The 18,650-nt window shown below is 45.1% G+C and overlaps 1 protein-coding gene across 3 annotated transcripts in view; it reads left to right on the top strand.

Annotated features, from left to right (window-relative positions):
- Nucleotides 1–250: 250 nt before the first annotated feature.
- Nucleotides 251–18,650, top strand: part of RAPGEF4 (Rap guanine nucleotide exchange factor 4) — a 451,555-nt gene continuing 433,155 nt past the window's right edge. For all 3 annotated transcript variants that reach the window (XM_089690492.1, XM_089690491.1, XM_089690490.1), the window contains exon 1: nt 251–548. In XM_089690492.1, coding sequence (XP_089546618.1) covers nt 484–548 — 65 coding nt within the window. In that variant the 5' untranslated portion in view covers nt 251–483. The remainder of the gene's footprint in view (nt 549–18,650) is intronic.

Raw genomic sequence — 18,650 nt, 5'->3', positions numbered from 1 at the left:
GATACTCCATAAAAGCATGCATTCATTTCTTAAACATATTTCCATTCAGAAGAAGCATACTTTGTTGCTCAGCACACGTGCCTTAGTTCACCAATAAAGGACTAGCTTCTAAGGTGTCTGCCAGCTGATGGAAAAAAAAAATGCAAAGCTGTATTTCTGAATCCATAGTGGGAAAGATTGTACTATGTGAGGTGCTGTAGCCAATGCTTGCAGTAACTCAGCCCACCCCTCCCCCCTCCTATCTCTCCAGTAGAGTACAGCTCAGCCAGTGCACAGGGTCTGCGGTGGCGACGAGCCTCTGTGCTGCTGGGCTGCTCATAGCATGTGATATACAGGAGTAGGGTGGGCTCTGCATTGCTTCCAGTGTGCAGATGATCAGTGATCTGTATATAACAAGCCCTAGTTGAGAAACTGCTCTTAGTATTGTACTTTGGAAGCTGGGCAGGCAGATTTGTGCAAGACTGAGCTGGCATTGCTCCAAACATGGTTGCTGCACACGCTTCCCATTCTTCCTCCTCTGCAGAGTGGATTGCCTGCCTTGATAAAAGGTACCTTCAAGTGTATTGTAGTGGATGCATGATGTGACTGCCGTACTGCATTGCCTGTCTCCCAGTGCATGCTAATGAACCAGTGCTGGCTCTGAATGGTGCATGGTGGGAGATGTGTAGTCAATGATAGGGGCATGCATGGTCTTCCTATCCAGTGTACATACAGTGGTCAGTGGACAGCGCCGGTGCTGATCTGTGCTTGGCCCTTCTTCATGGCATAGAGTTTGCCCTTGCTATTGTTCTTTCCTGGGAATCAAGGTCTACAGCTTGCAAAAAAAAATCAATACACTCTCTGTGTGCATTAGTGAAATGTGCTAATAAACGGTGAGTTAGCAGTTTGGAGAGCAGATCCATGCCTGGAGCAGATGGGCAGAGGGAATGTGGCCCAAGTGATACAGCGGTGGGGTGACGGAGGGGATTTGTAAAGGCAGCAGACATCAGCTGATGCAGAACCTCTTGGGAAACATTTGCTTTCCCTGTTTTGCTAATCAAGCAGCATATTTTATTACAGTTGCATCATATACGCCTCAATTAATACCTTACGTGATCAGGGTTTTATTTTTTATGTTCTAAAATTATTGTCGGAACATAGTTTGGCCAGAAAATAATAAACGTAATAAAGCAAAATCTCCTATATTTTACACTTGATTTAAGAAGGAAAACACGTGTTTATAGACAGGCAAAGATCTGTTTTCAGTTCAAGTCATTTGTTAGTAATACGTCCCTTTAAAATATTACCTTACACTGATGTAAAGGCCACATTATTATTATACAGGATTTATATAGCGCCAACAGTTTGCTCAGCGCTTTACAATATAACGGGAGACAATACAGCAACAATACAGTTCAATACAAGAGGGTTAGGAGGGCCCTGATCCTTGGAGCTTACAATCTAAGAGCCACATTGCAGAAAAGTATTTGTAAGGTCAAGCTCAAAGTGGTAGCTTGGCTTTTGCATAAGGTTTGTGCATGTGTGTGTGTGGTTGTGTTATGAAAACAAACATTGTATTTAAAAGTGTAATTAGTATTGATTGATAATAATTGTCTTTTAATGATGTTAATATTAATGTAAAGTAAACCTGAACACAAGTATTCATTTAAAGGGTAACTCCACTTTTGTGAAAAAATAATGTAGCAATTAAGAAAGTACAGCATATACAATTGCTACATAGGCCACGTTGTAATTTAATTTTATTAAAATTCTATTTCTTTTTCAATCTGAAGCTGCCGTAGTTTTCTATAAAAATCATTGCAATATGGCAACCTGGAGGCATTCTGTACACTTTTGGTGTACAGAACACCCCCCAGGGATGTGATTTCCTGCTTGTGTGATTGGCTTACTTGCACTAAATTACAAGCCGAGTATTAGGCACTTCCCGCAACAGAAATTACATTTTTGATGAGATACTCCTCAAGGGATAAGTATTTCTAAAGGCATGCAGTCTACAGCTTTCCTTATTAGAACACAGAAGGTGCATCAGCTGATTATAATGAACCAGTCACTCCCATTCAGAATCAGTATGGTGAAACAAACAGCTATTTCTTTGCATTGTTGTACATTGAACACCCAGAGGGGATTGTTTTTTTTCCCCCAACAAAAGTGGAGATACTTGTTTAAAGTAATGCTAACAGACTTGCTGGGCGGTATAAAGGAAGAGTACTGGAAGGGCTGATAGAATTAGCTTTTCTAGTGAAATGCTGCTACAGGCTCCCTCCGGTGCTGGTTATGTGACCAAGTGCTTATGCATTTTGTAACATGTTCTTTTTGTAACCATTTCCCTCCAGCCCTGGGGCGGACTGACAACTCATGGGGCCCCCGGGCAATAGGAGATCATGGGGCCCCTGTGTCCTCGCCCACACTCAAACCATACCCAAAAAAGCCTATGAAAGGTAACAGGGGCATCTCATGGGGCCCCCTACTGACCCCGGGACCTCGGGCAGTGCCTGAGTGCTCGAATGGCCAGTCCACCCCTGCACCAGCCATATACATATATGTGGCCTCCCAGTGGGTGGGATTTAATACCAAGCAGCCGCATATATGTGTCCTTAGGTAAATACTTTTCTGTGCTGAGAGCACGCTCTCTGTGCGCTCCCAGCACAGCAACCAGCAAGTACCAGAAAGCTACCAATGCAATCAGGAGCTTTCTGATCATGTGACTGCTGTGACTGCCAATCTCAATGGGCACATGATTGGAATGCTTGCCTCCGCATCCCAGCATTTAGATCCTGTTAAAGGGCCAGAGGCAGCCACAGGAAAAGGTTAATAGTATGGTCTGCCAGGATAGACTTGTGCTAACCAGCCCAGTCTACATTTATTTTAACATATCAACTTGGCATCTTGCTGGCACTTGTCTAAGAACAGGACAGTTACATATATGCATATATGAGGTTTTGCTAACTTCACAACTGCTTTTCTCTTATAAAAGTCAATGAAAATAAAAAAGCAGCTTGAAGCAGCTTAATGGTCAAGTGCAGGTCAAAAGTAGGACAAACGCAAATCAGAAGCACCCGTGGAGGCAGGGGTGTCCCTAGGGTTGGTTTCACCCGGTTCGATAACTATTAGAACTTTAGTAGATGGACCAAATCAGCATGCATTCAGCTTTCATTCGAGATAATTTGAGATGCTTCCAAGATAAAGTTCCTCCACGCAGTGGCATCCCGAGGTAGATGCAGGGGGTGCGCGCCGCACCGGGTGACACTTACCGCACGGGGTGACACCGGACCTGCTCCACGAAAAGGTAAGTTGTAAAGCAAGCCGATGATCGTTGGCTTTCTTTACAACTTACCTTTTTGTGGAGCGGGTCGTATAGGTTGCATGCCAACGATCCCCTCAGGATGGATCGGATCTGCGGATTGGGGAGCATAATGGATCGGACTTCGATCCATTATGCTCAATCCGCAGATCCGATCCATGCTGCAGGGATCATCGGAGGGGGTGTCACCAAGTGTTATCAAACTGGGTGACACCAACCCTAGGGACACCCCTGCCTCCACGGGTGCTCCTGATTTGCATTTGTCCTACGTTTGACCTGCACTTGACCATTAAGCTGCTTCAAGCTGCTTTTTTATTTTCGTTGACTTTTATAAGAGAAAAGCAGTTGTGAAGTTAGCAAAACCTCATATATTCATCTATGTAACTGTCCTGTTCTTAGACAAATGCCAGCAAGATGGTTGGCAGAGCTGGAATTAGTAAATACTGAACATGTTGCTGCAGAGGGCAGGGTTGGGGGAATCTGTTTTATGTTTTATTGAAGTGGTAGGAAAATTGCCAAAAACATTCTGCAAAAAAATAGCATAATGTGCATCGCATACTAGCACATAATGAAAGACGTACTTTAGAATTAAGCCCTCCAGTGGCACGCTGTCAACACTGACAGGGCTTCCATCTTAACCCGGTCTTCCTTCCGGCTTTGTGGGCTTCGGCTGATTGACTGGATGAGCCACGATGACGTCACTGCATGCATGTGGGAGTCTTGGCCATGGCACGATACTCTCAATGGACAGCACACCATCTATTGAGAGTGCTGTGTGCATTGGCTGCTACTATAATAAATATCTCCTAAACTGTGCATGTTTAGGAGATATTTACTGTATCTACAGGTAAGCCTTATTTTAGGCATTACTACCACTTTAAAGTTGCGTTTATCTGTTATGATGCCTTTATGTTGTGCAGATCGCTTTATTATTTAATATATCATGTATATATTTACCATTAAAAAAAAATAATTTTCCCCATAGCAGGGCTCTTTTATGTGAAAGTCCAGCTTTGTTAAACAAGAAAAAGTTAACTGAAAGTACCTATGTTACTTTAGTATAGAAAGTACCTATGATGGTCCTCAAATTGACCCCTGGATCTCTGTGGAGGCCTAGGACCAGGCTGCACGTGGGGATTCAAATTTTGCCAAAATTGTGATTAATCCCTGAAGTGGGCAGTATGGGCAATGGGATTTGTCAATTAAACAAGAGAGTGGGGAATACCACCAGGAAAAGGAGTGAGGGGTCACTTAATCACACCTTGCTGACAAGTGGGGGTACCGGTGTAGACATTGGGCCTAGGACTCAAGAAGCCTAACATGGGCAAAAGCATTGAAGAAAAATGCAGGTACTTCATAGCACCACATCAATAGTGTTGTTATTTTAGAAACACACCAGGCCAGGGTTTCTCCAATGTGCAGTTGTTGATTTTAGTGGTGTACTGATGTTTGAGCATCAGCATTTCTGGATGTCATTTCTGGCATTTGTTTTGCAGGTATTTGCAAGTATTTGTGTGTGCATGCTCATTCTCATGCACAATATATAACTAGGTAAAATCCATTAATATTTTTCTTCATGTGCACATATTTGCGATCACTGGTGCAAATTACTGACCAGGAATGCAACTTTTTCTATTAAAAAAATACAATGTGTACAGGCACATTGTAAACAATGGGCTGCATTTTAGATCAGTAAAAGAAAATCTGTACTGAACTTTTTCAAGCTGCAGTGTGCAAAAGGCCTTAAGAGCAAGTGCAGAAGAGATGTTTTTTTATTTTTTAATCCAAAAAAGGTGATTGTAGCCATATTGAGGTCAGGCACACAGCCACTTCCACATCATGTTCATGGTTGGGTCTGTACACCTAGAAGCAAACTGTCATCAGAATGGGACAACAATTTGCCCAGTTCTTATAGTTCTAGGGCAGGGGTCTGCAACCTTTAAGACATAAAGAGCCACTTGGACCCGTTTCTGAGAGGGAAAAAAAGACTGGGAGCCGCAAAACCATTGCAACATTTAAAACAAATCCGACACTGCATATATTGCAAAAAGCGCTCTGGTCATGAAGGGGGTTTAAGGGCCCAGTAAGCAAAGGGTTAATCAGGGCCACAGTGTATCATCATAATCACAATCATAGCCTTAGGTCAGTGGTGGGCAACCTTTTTTTTCAACTGAGCCAAATCTCGCCAAAACCACGATTGAAATTTATTTTGAGAGCCACATTTTTAAAACTGAAAATACATTCCCCATATAGTAATTCATCCCCCATAGTAATTCATCCCCCATATAGTAATTCATCCCCCATAGTAGTTCATCCCCCATAGTAATTCATCCCCCATAGTAATTCATCCCCCATATAGTAATTCATCCCCCATAGTAATTAATCCCCCATATAGTAATTCATCCCCCATAGTAATTCATCCCCCATAGTAATTCATCCCCCCCTATAGTAATTCATCCCCCATATAGTAATTCATCCCCCATAAAGTAAATCATCCCCCATAGTAATTCATCCCCCATATAGTAATTCATCCCCCATATAGTAATTCATCCCCCCCTTTAGTAATTCATCCCCCATATAGTAATTCATCCCCCATAAAGTAATTCATCCCCCATAGTAATTCATCCCCCATATAGTAATTCATCCCCCATATAGTAATTCATCCCCCGTATAGTAATTCATGCCCCCTATAGTAATTCATTCCCCATATTAATTCATCCCCCATATTAAGTCCCCAAGTCCCCCCTGTGTCAATTCACTTACCTTTGCTCCTCGCGTTCCTCTCGCCGTGTTCCCGCGCCGTTCCGGTGTAGCATGAAAATCTGTCTCCTATGAGGTGCTGTCCCCCTCGACGTATCTGCGCATGTGCCAGTTTCAGGCATTAGCAGCCGATCGGCGATCTCCGACACATGCGCAGATACGTCGAGGGGGACAGATCCTCATAGGAGACAGATTTTCATGCTACACCGGTCTTCAGGGCGGACTGTGAGAGGAGCCTAGCGGGAGCCTAGCTCCGCAGGCCAGATTAAAAGGTCTGCCGGGCCGTAGTTTGCCCATTGCTGCCCTATTGCCTGTCACCTGGTGGGCAGTGTGCTCCGGAGCCGCAGCCAAGGTGAAAAAGAGCCGCATGCGGCTCTGGAGCCGCGGGTTGCAGACACCCGTTCTAGGGGTACTGACACAGAGTGCGGAAACAGTCCCTTTATGTTCCTCTGATGCAAGATTCACTGAGGCTTGTGTGGTTATGAGATCTGATTCTGTTAGTGTGCCACTAAAGCTAGCCAGTTACTGAGGTATGATAGGGAAGGGTTTAGGTCAGTATACTTACAGGGTGAACTGTGGGTGTGGTACAATTGTACTAACAATGGGAGGGGCTTTAAGGGTCATGGTTAAATAATCCTGAGCCTCCTGTCCATATACAAAATACGGTATACACTTGACACAGTACTTTAGAACTGTATGATGCACAGGCTGAGAAAGTGCAGGGCTCAGAAATACTTAACACGTAGAGTGCAGGGCTCAGAAATACATAACACGTAGAGTGCAGGGCTCAGAAATACATAACATGTAGAAAGCAGGGCTCAGAAATATATAACACGTAGAGTGCAGGGCTCAGAAATACATAACACGTAGAGTGCAGGGCTCAGAAATATATAACACGTAGAGTGCAGGGCTCAGAAATATATAACACGTAGAGTGCAGGGCTCAGAAATACATAACACGTAGAGTGTAGGGCTCAGAAATACATAACACGTAGAGAGCAGGGCTCAGAAATATATAACACGTAGAGTGCAGGGCTCAGAAATACATAACACGTAGAGTGCAGGGCTCAGAAATACATAACACGTAGAGTGCAGGGCTCAGAAATACATAACACGTAGAGTGCAGGGCTCAGAAATATAGAACATGTAGAGTGCAGGGCTCAGAAATATATAACACGTAGAGTGCAGGGCTCAGAAATATATAACACGTAGAGTGCAGGGCTCAGAAATACATAACACGTAGAGTGCAGGGCTCAGAAATACATAACATGTAGAGAGCAGGGCTCAGAAATATATAACACGTAGAGTGCAGGGCTCAGAAATACATAACACGTAGAGTGCAGGGCTCAGAAATATATAACACGTAGAGTGCAGGGCTCAGAAATATATAACACGTAGAGTGCAGGGCTCAGAAATACATAACACGTAGAGTGCAGGGCTCAGAAATACATAACACGTAGAGAGCAGGGCTCAGAAATATATAACACGTAGAGTGCAGGGCTCAGAAATACATAACACGTAGAGTGCAGGGCTCAGAAATACATAACACGTAGAGTGCAGGGCTCAGAAATACATAACACGTAGAGCGCAGGGCTCAGAAATACATAACACGTAGAGCGCAGGGCTCAGAAATACATAACACGTAGAGCGCAGGGCTCAGAAATACATAACACGTAGAGCGCAGGGCTCAGAAATACATAACACGTAGAGCGCAGGGCTCAGAAATACATAACACGTAGAGTGCAGGGCTCAGAAATACATAACACGTAGAGTGCAGGGCTCAGAAATACATAACACGTAGAGAGCAGGGCTCAGAAATATATAACACGTAGAGAGCAGGGCTCAGAAATACATAACACGTAGAGTGCAGGGCTCAGAAATACATAACACGTAGCGTGCAGGGCTCAGAAATACATAACACGTAGAGAGCAGAGCTCAGAAATACATAACACGTAGAGAGCAGGGCTCAGAAATACATAACACGTAGAGTGCAGGGCTCAGAAATACATAACACGTAGCGTGCAGGGCTCAGAAATATATAACACATAGAGTGCAGGGCTCAGAAATATATAACACATAGAGTGCAGGGCTCAGAAATATATAACACATAGAGTGCAGGGCTCAGAAATACATAACACGTAGCGTGCAGGGCTCAGAAATACATAACACGTAGCGTGCAGGGCTCAGAAATATATAACACATAGAGTGCAGGGCTCAGAAATATATAACACATAGAGTGCAGGGCTCAAGGGTGCGTAATGCACACCCCACTGCACACAGTAGAACCAAAAATTACCCCCTCCTGCCAGTACAATCCCAGCCCCCAAGCCTATATCTCCCAGAGTACAAATACCAACAGCCCCAAACTCCCCACTATACAGAACTTTCTCCACAGCCCTGATTCCAAATTCCCAGTTCACCAACTCAGTACAGGCCCCCATCCCCACCTAAGACCTCAGTACAGACCCCATCAATACAGACTCAACTGGTAGCCTAATCCTTTAGTACAGCTTTCCCCCAAATACAGTTCCCCCTCCCAGTGTAACCCCTCAGTACAGACCCCCCTCAGTACAGGCAACTCCATTTCAGACCTCCCTCAGTACAGACACCCGTCAGTACAGATCCCCCTCAGCCTAGCCACTCAGTACAGACCCTTCTCCGTACAGACCCTTTCCCAGTACGGACACCGTTTCCCAGCCTAACCTCAGTACAGACACCCCCAATACAAACCCCCTTCAGTACATACCCCCCTCAGTACAGACACTCCCAAGTACACCCCCCCCCCCAGCCTAACCCCTCAGTAGAGGTAAGCCTCCCCTTGGTTGTGAACTGCCGCTGTCAGACAGGCAGAAATGGTGCTGCAGTGCCTATGATACTAGCACTACAGTGCTGCTTATAACCTGTCTGACTGTTGCCTATGCCTGGTGTTGACCATACTGTACCTGAACCCCCCCAGGTATAATTGCTAGAAACCCTCACATACCAGGAAGTACACTGCTGTTATTGAGGATGAATTCTAGAGGAAAAATTAATTTTTTCAAGATACTGCTTAGACACAATTGATATTTATAAATGTTCCCTATAACAAAGCAAATCTTTACTTTTTGAGTTCAGTTCCACTTTAAAGTGATATTAAACCCTCACATTTCTGAATCACTTTAAGCAGCTGATTTAATCACCTCCATTAAGCTGGTGCCATGACATCCTACCTAGGTTTCCTGTTTCAGAATTACACTTTTCTCTTGCAGCATCCTACGGAGCTAACCTTGCATGCAGGGGCTAGACTTGTGTATCCCTACACTGTGTGCATCAATAGAAACAGACAGTGCCAGAGCCTAGGATGGCAAGGCACTCCCTTGCTCCTCCTTCATCAGCTTGAGTTGTGTGACCACAGGGAGATAAACTTAAAGGAGGAAATTTAAAAAAGCTGGAAAGTGCAAAATCTGGTGCAGTTCTGCATAGAAACAAATCAGCTTCCAGGTTTTATTGCCAAAGCTTAATTGAACAAGCTGAAATTAGAAGCTGATTCACATTTATTGTTTGACATGCGTTGCCCTTCCATGTGATCCTTGATGTGAAGACCAGTTATAGACTGGGACAGTGGTCATTTCTTGTACTGTTGACTTGTTGGTGAGTGGGCGCACTGGACACCTTGGCTGCCATTGTGCTGTATGCTGGGTGTCCAGTGCGCTCCTGTACTTTTAAGGAGGGGCGGGCTCCTTCAGGTTCACCTATCCTCAGTCTATCTATTAAATATATGTGCTTCTACTATGGGGGCTTTCAACATTTGTGGAGTTAGGAACTGCAGAATATCAGGGTACCATGAAGAGGCTCTGCAGATTACGCATGTGTTTGCAAATGTGTGCTAACTAAACCCCTGTTTTTAATGCATATTGTTAAGCAGGCTAATTCGGTTTGTTTGCAAGCTAGTTGGTAAATGAAGCTGGGAATTTTTCTCTTTTATTGTTTTAATGACCATTGGGTCTGACTGAAGAAAACTGCAAAACAAATCATTTATCTATCAACCAAAGCTAAAACTTTGATTTGATGAATATCATCTCAATGTTCTTTTGCGCAAGGTTTTATAAATCAGTCTTGGACATTAACCTCCTTGGTGGTATGATTCTTTCCGATTTTTTGTGCTGAAAGCGGTACCATTTTTTTGCATGGAAATATGTCGTTTTTTATTGTAGGCTGTAATTTTTAGGAATAACTCACTGAAATCTGTCCGAACAAGAGTCTATTAAACATTCCGGATATGATAAAATTTGAAACACGAAATCATAAATTATAATTTAATAAATAATCATTAAAAATAATAATATAATAATAATAAATTTAATTCAATAATATAATCAAACCAAAAACACTGAAATTTGAAATACAGAGGCAAATTCGCACATCGCTGAGCAAAGTCGCAAAATTGTTTTCAGTGTCTGATGACGAATTTCCCCACAAATCATTATCACTCAATTCTGCAAGTGGTTCTGATTTACTATCGCTGTTCTAAAACCGCTTTTGACGTAAAGGGACGCTTTTTGGACGCCATGGACTTTTCTAAGTTTCCAGGCAGAAAGAACATTCAAAATGCAGGCAGGGCACAGGACAAAGCAGTAGGGACAAAATGTATGTGAAATGCATTGAAATAGCAATGACAGCAAAAATGACATTTTTTAAAAAATTCAAATTTCCCGCCGGTTCCGGCGCCCGTACGTCCCGACATCAGAGGAACCGGAACACAGAAGTCGGATGCCGGCATCGGCCGGAGGAGATGGCCGGGGACGCTGGAGGGGACACATCGCGGGAGCGAAGGACAAGGTAAGTGCTGCAGGGACCCCCGAGCAGCGCCGCATGGTAAGCCCGAGTGTAGCTCGGGGTTACCGCTTTTGGTATAGAAATTTTACCCCGAGCTACACTCAGGAACACCGCTAAGGAGGTTAATAAAGTGTTTGGTATGAGAAATCTCTGTGTTGTCAGATTTTAACCATCCAGATTCAGATCTAAGGAAAATCTAAGGTAGAAAATGTATCAGGGATAATATGATTGGCTAGTAAGCATTTGTTAAAGCAGAACTTCACTTTGCCAATCAACACTGACTATTTGTAATCCTTATGTTGCTAGCATTAGTAAATAGATATGAAAGTATATCATGTTTACTTGTTTTAAACATATTTTTTTTTATATTTCTTCAGTTCCTCCCTGGTTTCCAGGCCTAGTCAAATTATGTCATACATCCCAGGAGTGTTCAGGAGGGGAAGTAGGGAGGAAAGGTTTTCTCAGCTAAGCACAGCCCCCTGCCTGAGCTTAGGGCAGATGGATTCCAGGAAGTAATGGCTACATGAATTATCTGCTCTTACTCAAGATGGCTACGGCCTGAAATGCTAAGGGGTGTTTTTCAACATGATTTCTCACTCAAAATAAAGCAAGGAGACATGGATGGATGGGAGAGTTTGCTTTGAAAATTAAAAATGAATTAAATATCATTTTCACTTTGTGGTGTTCAGATGAAGTGTAGTTCCACTTTTTTTTAACAGTTGATAGTTCCACTTTAATTTAATTGGAACTATACTCACCTTGAGTTTATCCACTGACATCTTTGGGCGGCCGGCTCCCACATCTCGAGCTCTGGCCTTTCCACACAGCTATTCACTGGCAAGTTCAGTGTTCTGCTGTTTGTCCTCACCCAGATCTCTGTTCTCAGCTGCATAAGGAGCTTAGAGAGTATGTGATCACTTATAAAACAGGGAAAAAAGGTATTTATAATGTTTTTCATACCTATATACAAATGATTGTCTTCCATTTCTATTTTAAACTGAATAAGTTGTTTTACAAAATTGAGAGTTCACATATACCTTAAGCCCTGGTTCACACTGTGCGGGCTGGTTGTTGGTGTGGGAATCGCATCTTTTCCCAGACCCGCATCCAACAGCAGCTGAATTGTGCTGCTCTTATGAGATGCGTGAGGCTGCCATTCACTCTAAATGGCACCCCCATGCATCTCAGCCTGCAGCGTGTTTGTGGGTGTGGAAACCGCAGAAAAATAGCATGGTTAAAAAGTCCATGTGATTTCCCTGCAGCTGCATTTTTAAAAAGTTTCAAACACCTTTTTTGCAGAAAATGCAGGCACAGCGCCCCATACAAATGAATGGGCTGCCGTGTCTGCAAAACGCAGGCCACACGTCCTGCACAAATGTGAACCAGGCTGATAAAGCATCTTGACATGTTTTTTTTTAATAATCTTATATTTTTTTATTTGTGTAGTTTTGCTGACTTTCCTGTTAAAAAGTTTGCAAAAAGTATAGAAAAAAGTCATGTGAAGGTTATAGAATAGCTTGTACCTCTCTATATAATATATCTGTGATACAAAACCTGCATGCATAGCAGCCTGTAGAACTGCGTCATGTGTGGAAAATGCCCCTTTGTATTGCTCAGAACACCATAAATTCTTAATGAGTGCTAGACCTTACCAGCCTCACAGCATGGCACCCAGAAGTTCTGTGATCTGTTCCCAGTGGTGTGTACATCTGTCGTACAAGATGTGCAGCTTACAATCACAGAAGAGCATTGCGGACTTTCAAATTGAAACAAGCATTGCAGACAGCTTTTGTAATTGCATGGAGGGTGTGGTTTAACGGGGTAAATAAAGTGTGCCACTCAAAGTTTAAGGAATAATTGATAGAATATTGGCACCTTCTTTGAAATAGTTTACTTTGGAAATTTTGTATTGCATAAAAACTATTTCTGAAGCTGTAAGCCTACAAAAGCAGCAAATTTGGCACCTGGAACACTCCTCCAGCAGTATCTGTAAAATGAAAAAGTATTGGCGTAATACTTATAAACAGCTCCATGTACAGCATCTACCAACATTCAAAAAGAGTGAATCTGACCTGGCCTTAAAGTGTCTACACTACAAATACTGCTGAAGGTCACTCATCCTGTCATACCTCTCAATGGTCCAGCTGAAGAGATAGTCACTCTTTTGGAACCAAATTCAGCTTCTCTCTATTCATATGTTCCTCTATTAGCTTTGTTGTGGAGATCTGTCTAAATATATAAATGTAGCACTACCCCCTTAAGGGTTGCTTAGTAATTTTTGGGTTCCCTGTCAGTCTGGACTTCCCTGTGAAAACCAAACCTCTACTGACATTACCGTACTCTTGAGACCACAATAAACCACAACATTCATTTTGGCATTGGATGTAACGTAGCCAAAAAGAACAGAATAACATGGGTATATGCAGCAAAGATAATCATTCTTGTCAATTTTAAGTAAATGTAACAGCATTCACAGTTAAATACCCGTAACTGTAAACAGGCCTGCTTTCAGAAATAATCCGATGCTTCCAATCTGAGGAGACTGTTGAATCCCCAGTGAAAAAGAACAACTATCAAACAGGTAAGCTCACTGTGGGTCCTCAGAACTGGGCGACAGGGATTAAATGTGAAGTGAAGAGAGCTCTCATTTATATTTCATCACTGTCCCTTTAAAAATGTGTGCTTGTTAGTAGAGATGAGCGAATCGAAGTATCCGAAGTGGAATTCGAGTCGAATATCGGAAAAATTTCGATTCGTGCCGAATCCGAAAAATAGCCTAATTCGGACGCGCGAATCAAAATTTTTCAGAAAATGGCGGCTGACATGTGCGGCGACGGAGCGGGGATGTCTGGGAAGGCGCGCAGACAAGGCGCGCTGACCCATAATGCATTCCTCAACTACATGTGATCGCATCAGCCTATCAGCAGCCAGCCAGCCAGCACTGTGTAATGGTCGAGCTATAAATAGCGGCCATTTTGGAATTCTTCATTTGCCTGCAGTTATTGAACAGAGGCAGACCGCTCTGTACTAGGGACAGGGACAGAGTTAGGGCCACAGAAACGATAATTGGGGACAGAGAAAAGTTACTTAGGGACAGAGAACCATTACTCAGGGACACAGACTTGTTAATGAGGGCCACAGAATCGTTATTTAGGGACAAAGAAACGCTAGTTAGGGCCACAGAATTCATAATCAGGGACAGACAGAATTGTTACTCAGTGCCAGAGAATTGTTACTTAGGGCCACAGAAACGTTATTAGGGCCACAGAATTGTTAATCAGGGACAGACAGAATTGTTACTGAGTGCCAGAGAATTGTTACTCAGGGACAGACAGAATTGTTACTGAGTGCTAGAGAATTGTTACTTAGGGCCACAGAAACTTTAATTAGGGCCACAGAATTTTTACTCAGGGACAGACAGAATTGTTACTCAGTGCCAGAGAATTGTTACTCAGGGACAGACAGAATTGTTACTGAGTGCCAGAGAATTGTTACTTAGGGCCACAGAAACTTTACTTAGGGCCACAGAATTGTTACTCGCACAGACACAGAATTGTTACTCGCACAGACACAGAATTGTTACTGAAGGCCACAGAACTGTTACTTAGGGCCACAGAATTGTTACTCGCACAGACACAGAATTGTTACTCGCACAGACACAGAACTGTTACTGAGGGCCACAGAACTGTTACTTAGGGCCACAGAATTGTTACTCGCACAGACACAGAATTGTTACTCAGGGCCACAGAACTGTTACTTAGGGACAAAGAAACGCTAGTTAGGACCACAGAATTCATACTCAGGGACAGACAGAATTGTTACGGAGTGCCAGAGAATTGTTACTCAGGGCCACAGAAACTTTACTTAGGGCCACAGAATTTTTACTCAGGGACAGACAGAATTGTTACTGAGTGCCAGAGAATTGTTACTCAGGGACAGACAGAATTGTTACGGAGTGCCAGAGAATTGTTACTCAGGGCCACAGAAACTTTACTTAGGGCCACAGAATTTTTACTCAGGGACAGACAGAATTGTTACTGAGTGCCAGAGAATTGTTACTCAGGGACAGACAGAATTGTTACGGAGTGCCAGAGAATTGTTACTTAGTGCCACAGAAACTTTACTTAGGGCCACAGAATTGTTACTCGCACAGACACAGAATTGTTACTCGCACAGACACAGAACTGTTACTGAGGGCCACAGAAACTTTACTTAGGGACAAAGAAACGCTAGTTAGGGCCACGGAATTCATACTCAGGGACAGACAGAATTGTTACGGAGTGCCAGAGAATTGTTACTCAGGGCCACAGAAACTTTACTTAGGGCCACAGAATTTTTACTCAGGGACAGACAGAATTGTTACTGAGTGCCAGAGAATTGTTACTCAGGGACAGACAGAATTGTTACGGAGTGTCAGAGAATTGTTACTCAGGGACAGACAGAATTGTTACTGAGTGCCAGAGAATTGTTACTTAGGGCCACAGAAACTTTAATTAGGGCCACAGAATTTTTACTCAGGGACAGACAGAATTGTTACTGAGTGCCAGAGAATTGTTACTTAGGGCCACAGAAACTTTACTTAGGGCCACAGAATTTTTACTCAGGGACAGACAGAATTGTTACTCAGTGCCAGAGAATTGTTACTCAGGGACAGACAGAATTGTTACTGAGTGCCAGAGAATTGTTACTCAGGGCCCCAGAAACTTTACTTAGGGCCACAGAATTTTTACTCAGGGACAGACAGAATTGTTACTGAGTGCCAGAGAATTGTTACTCAGGGACAGACAGAATTGTTACTGAGTGCCAGATAATTGTTACTCAGGGCCCCAGAAACTTTACTTAGGGCCACAGAATTTTTACTCAGGGACAGACAGAATTGTTACTGAGTGCCAGAGAATTGTTACTCAGGGACAGACAGAATTGTTACTGAGTGCCAGAGAATTGTTACTTAGGGCCACAGAAACTTTACTTAGGGCCACAGAATTGTTACTCGCACAGACACAGAATTGTTACTGAGGGCCACAGAACTGTTACTTGGGGCCACAGAAACGTTAATCAGGGACACAGAATTGTTACTGAGGGCCACAGAACTGTTACTTAGGGCCACAGAATTGTTACTCGCACAGACACAGAATTGTTACTCAGGGACACAGAATTGTTACTCAGGGACACATAATCGTTTAATTAAAGAGTATGTCAGACAACATGCAGAGGAGTGGCAGAGGAGGCAATGTTTTAGGAGCGAGCAGACGTGGCAGCAGAGGAAGGGGTCGAGGCAGCACTATTTGCAGCCAGAGGCCAGTGCTCCCGGTGTCATCCAGCGGTCGTGTCTCCACCGACAACCCTGCCGTCGTCGATTGGTTGGCTCGGTCGTCTTCCTCTTCCCAGGTCACCTCTGACACCTACAGCCAACGGTCGGTGGGTACGTCAGACACAACCGTTAGTTGGCATGGCCCGGGACCTAGCCCACTGAAATCACGTGTCCTCTACCTGCCCCTGTCCTTTGGTGTTCCCTCACCAAGCGAAGTATCGCATGCTGTGGGCTCAGCCCCACTGTACAGTGAGGAAGAGCTAACAGAGGGCGGTCAGGAACGGGGGGAGACATCCGCCTTTTCAGCAGCTAGGCGAAGAAGTAGTGGCGAGGAGAGTGGCCCGGTAGCCGGTCTAGAGACAGGTCTGTCTCCTGACCCAGACGCAGCCGAGGGGGCTAGTAGTGAGGCGGAGACCCTACTTGATGATGAGGAGGTTGATCGCACTTGGCAGCCTCGTCGTCATCAGGCAATTTCTTCCGCATCATCAGGAGAAGAGGGTGGCAGCTTGGCAGTGAGCGAAACAGTCGGTTGGTTGCCCAGGAGACAGCAGGAGGGTCGCAGCAGTGTCAGTGGAAGCAGTGTCAGTGGAGCCAAACGGCCACGGAGTAGAGCACCAGCTCCACTGCAGCCTACCACCACGGCCAGTAGTGGTGCCGGTGTGCACGGAGGAAGCAGCAGTCAGCCAGTGAGGAGTATCGGGGGCAAAGTTTCCTACTCGGCGGTGTGGCAATTTTTCGTCAAGCCGCCCGAGGAAGTAAACGTAGCCGTATGTCGACTATGTGGCCAGAAAGTCAAGCGTGGCCAGGGGGCCCATGTTGGGACTATTTGGGCCATGTTGGGACAATGGGAGACCTCCCATTGCTGCTGTCTCCATCGCCACACTCTGCCATGTGCCACTTTCAGGTCTCCTCACACACTGCTGGTGTGTTCAGTTTTTTGACATAGGGTGCTGGCAGATTACGGGCCTCCCATAGCTGCTGCCAGGCCCCTAATCTGCCATAGGCCCCTATATACCGCCTCCTCATGCTGCTGCCAGGTCCAGAGTCTGTCATGGGTCCCTGTACGGCCTCCCATTGCTGCTGTCTCCATCGCCACACTCTGCCATGTGCCACTTTCAGGTCTCCTCACACTGCTGGTGTGTAGAATTTTTTGACATAGGGTGCTGGCAGATTACGGGCCTCCCATTGCTGCTGCCAGGCCCCTAATCTGCCATGGGCCCCTATATACCGCCTCCTCATGCTGCTGCCAGGTCCAGAGTCTGTCATGGGTCCCTGTACGGCCTCCCATTGCTGCTGTCTCCATCGCCACACTCTGCCATGTGCCACTTTCAGGTCTCCTCACACACTGCTGGTGTGTAGAATTTTTTGACATAGGGTGCTGGCAGATTACGGGCCTCCCATAGCTGCTGCCAGGCCCCTAATCTGCCATAGGCCCCTATATACCGCCTCCTCATGCTGCTGCCAGGTCCAGAGTCTCTCATGGGTCCCTGTACGGCCTCCCATTGCTGCTGTCTCCATCGCCACACTCTGCCATGTGCCACTTTCAGGTCTCCTCACACACTGCTGGTGTGTAGAATTTTTTGACATAGGGTGCTGGCAGATTATGGGCCTCCCATAGCTGCTGCCAGGCCCCTAATCTGCCATAGGCCCCTATATACCGCCTCCTCATGCTGCTGCCAGGTCCAGAGTCTGTCATGGGTCCCTGTACGGCCTCCCATTGCTGCTGTCTCCATTGCCACACTCTGCCATGTGCCACTTTCAGGTCTCCTCACACTGCTGGTGTGTAGAATTTTTTGACATAGGGTGCTGGCAGATTACGGGCCTCCCATTGCTGCTGCCAGGCCCCTAATCTGCCATGGGCCCCTATATACCGCCTCCTCATGCTGCTGCCAGGTCCAGAGTCTGTCATGGGTCCCTGTACGGCCTCCCATTGCTGCTGTCTCCATCGCCACACTCTGCCATGTGCCACTTTCAGGTCTCCTCACACACTGCTGGTGTGTAGAATTTTTTGACATAGGGTGCTGGCAGATTATGGGCCTCCCATAGCTGCTGCCAGGCCCCTAATCTGCCATAGGCCCCTATATACCGCTTCCTCATGCTGCTGCCAGGTCCAGAGTCTCTCATGCCATGTGCCACTTTCAGGTCTCCTCACACTGCTGGTGTGTTGAATTTTTTGACATAGGGTGCTGGCAGATTATGGGCCTCCTATAGCTGCTGCCAGGCCCCTAATCTGCCATAGGCCCCTATATACCGCTTCCTCATGCTGCTGCCAGGTCCAGAGTCTCTCATGCCATGTGCCACTTTCAGGTCTCCTCACACTGCTGGTGTGTTGAATTTTTTGACATAGGGTGCTGGCAGATTATGGGCCTCCTATAGCTGCTGCCAGGCCCCTAATCTGCCATAGGCCCCTATATACCGCTTCCTCATGCTGCTGCCAGGTCCAGAGTCTCTCATGGGTCCCTGT

Source organism: Staurois parvus, unplaced genomic scaffold (genome assembly GCF_062004578.1).
Source record: "Staurois parvus isolate SC_StPar_1 unplaced genomic scaffold, SC_StPar_1.0 ptg000530l, whole genome shotgun sequence".
NCBI lineage: Eukaryota > Metazoa > Chordata > Amphibia > Anura > Ranidae > Staurois > Staurois parvus.
This window is presented reverse-complemented; position numbering and strand designations above follow the sequence as displayed.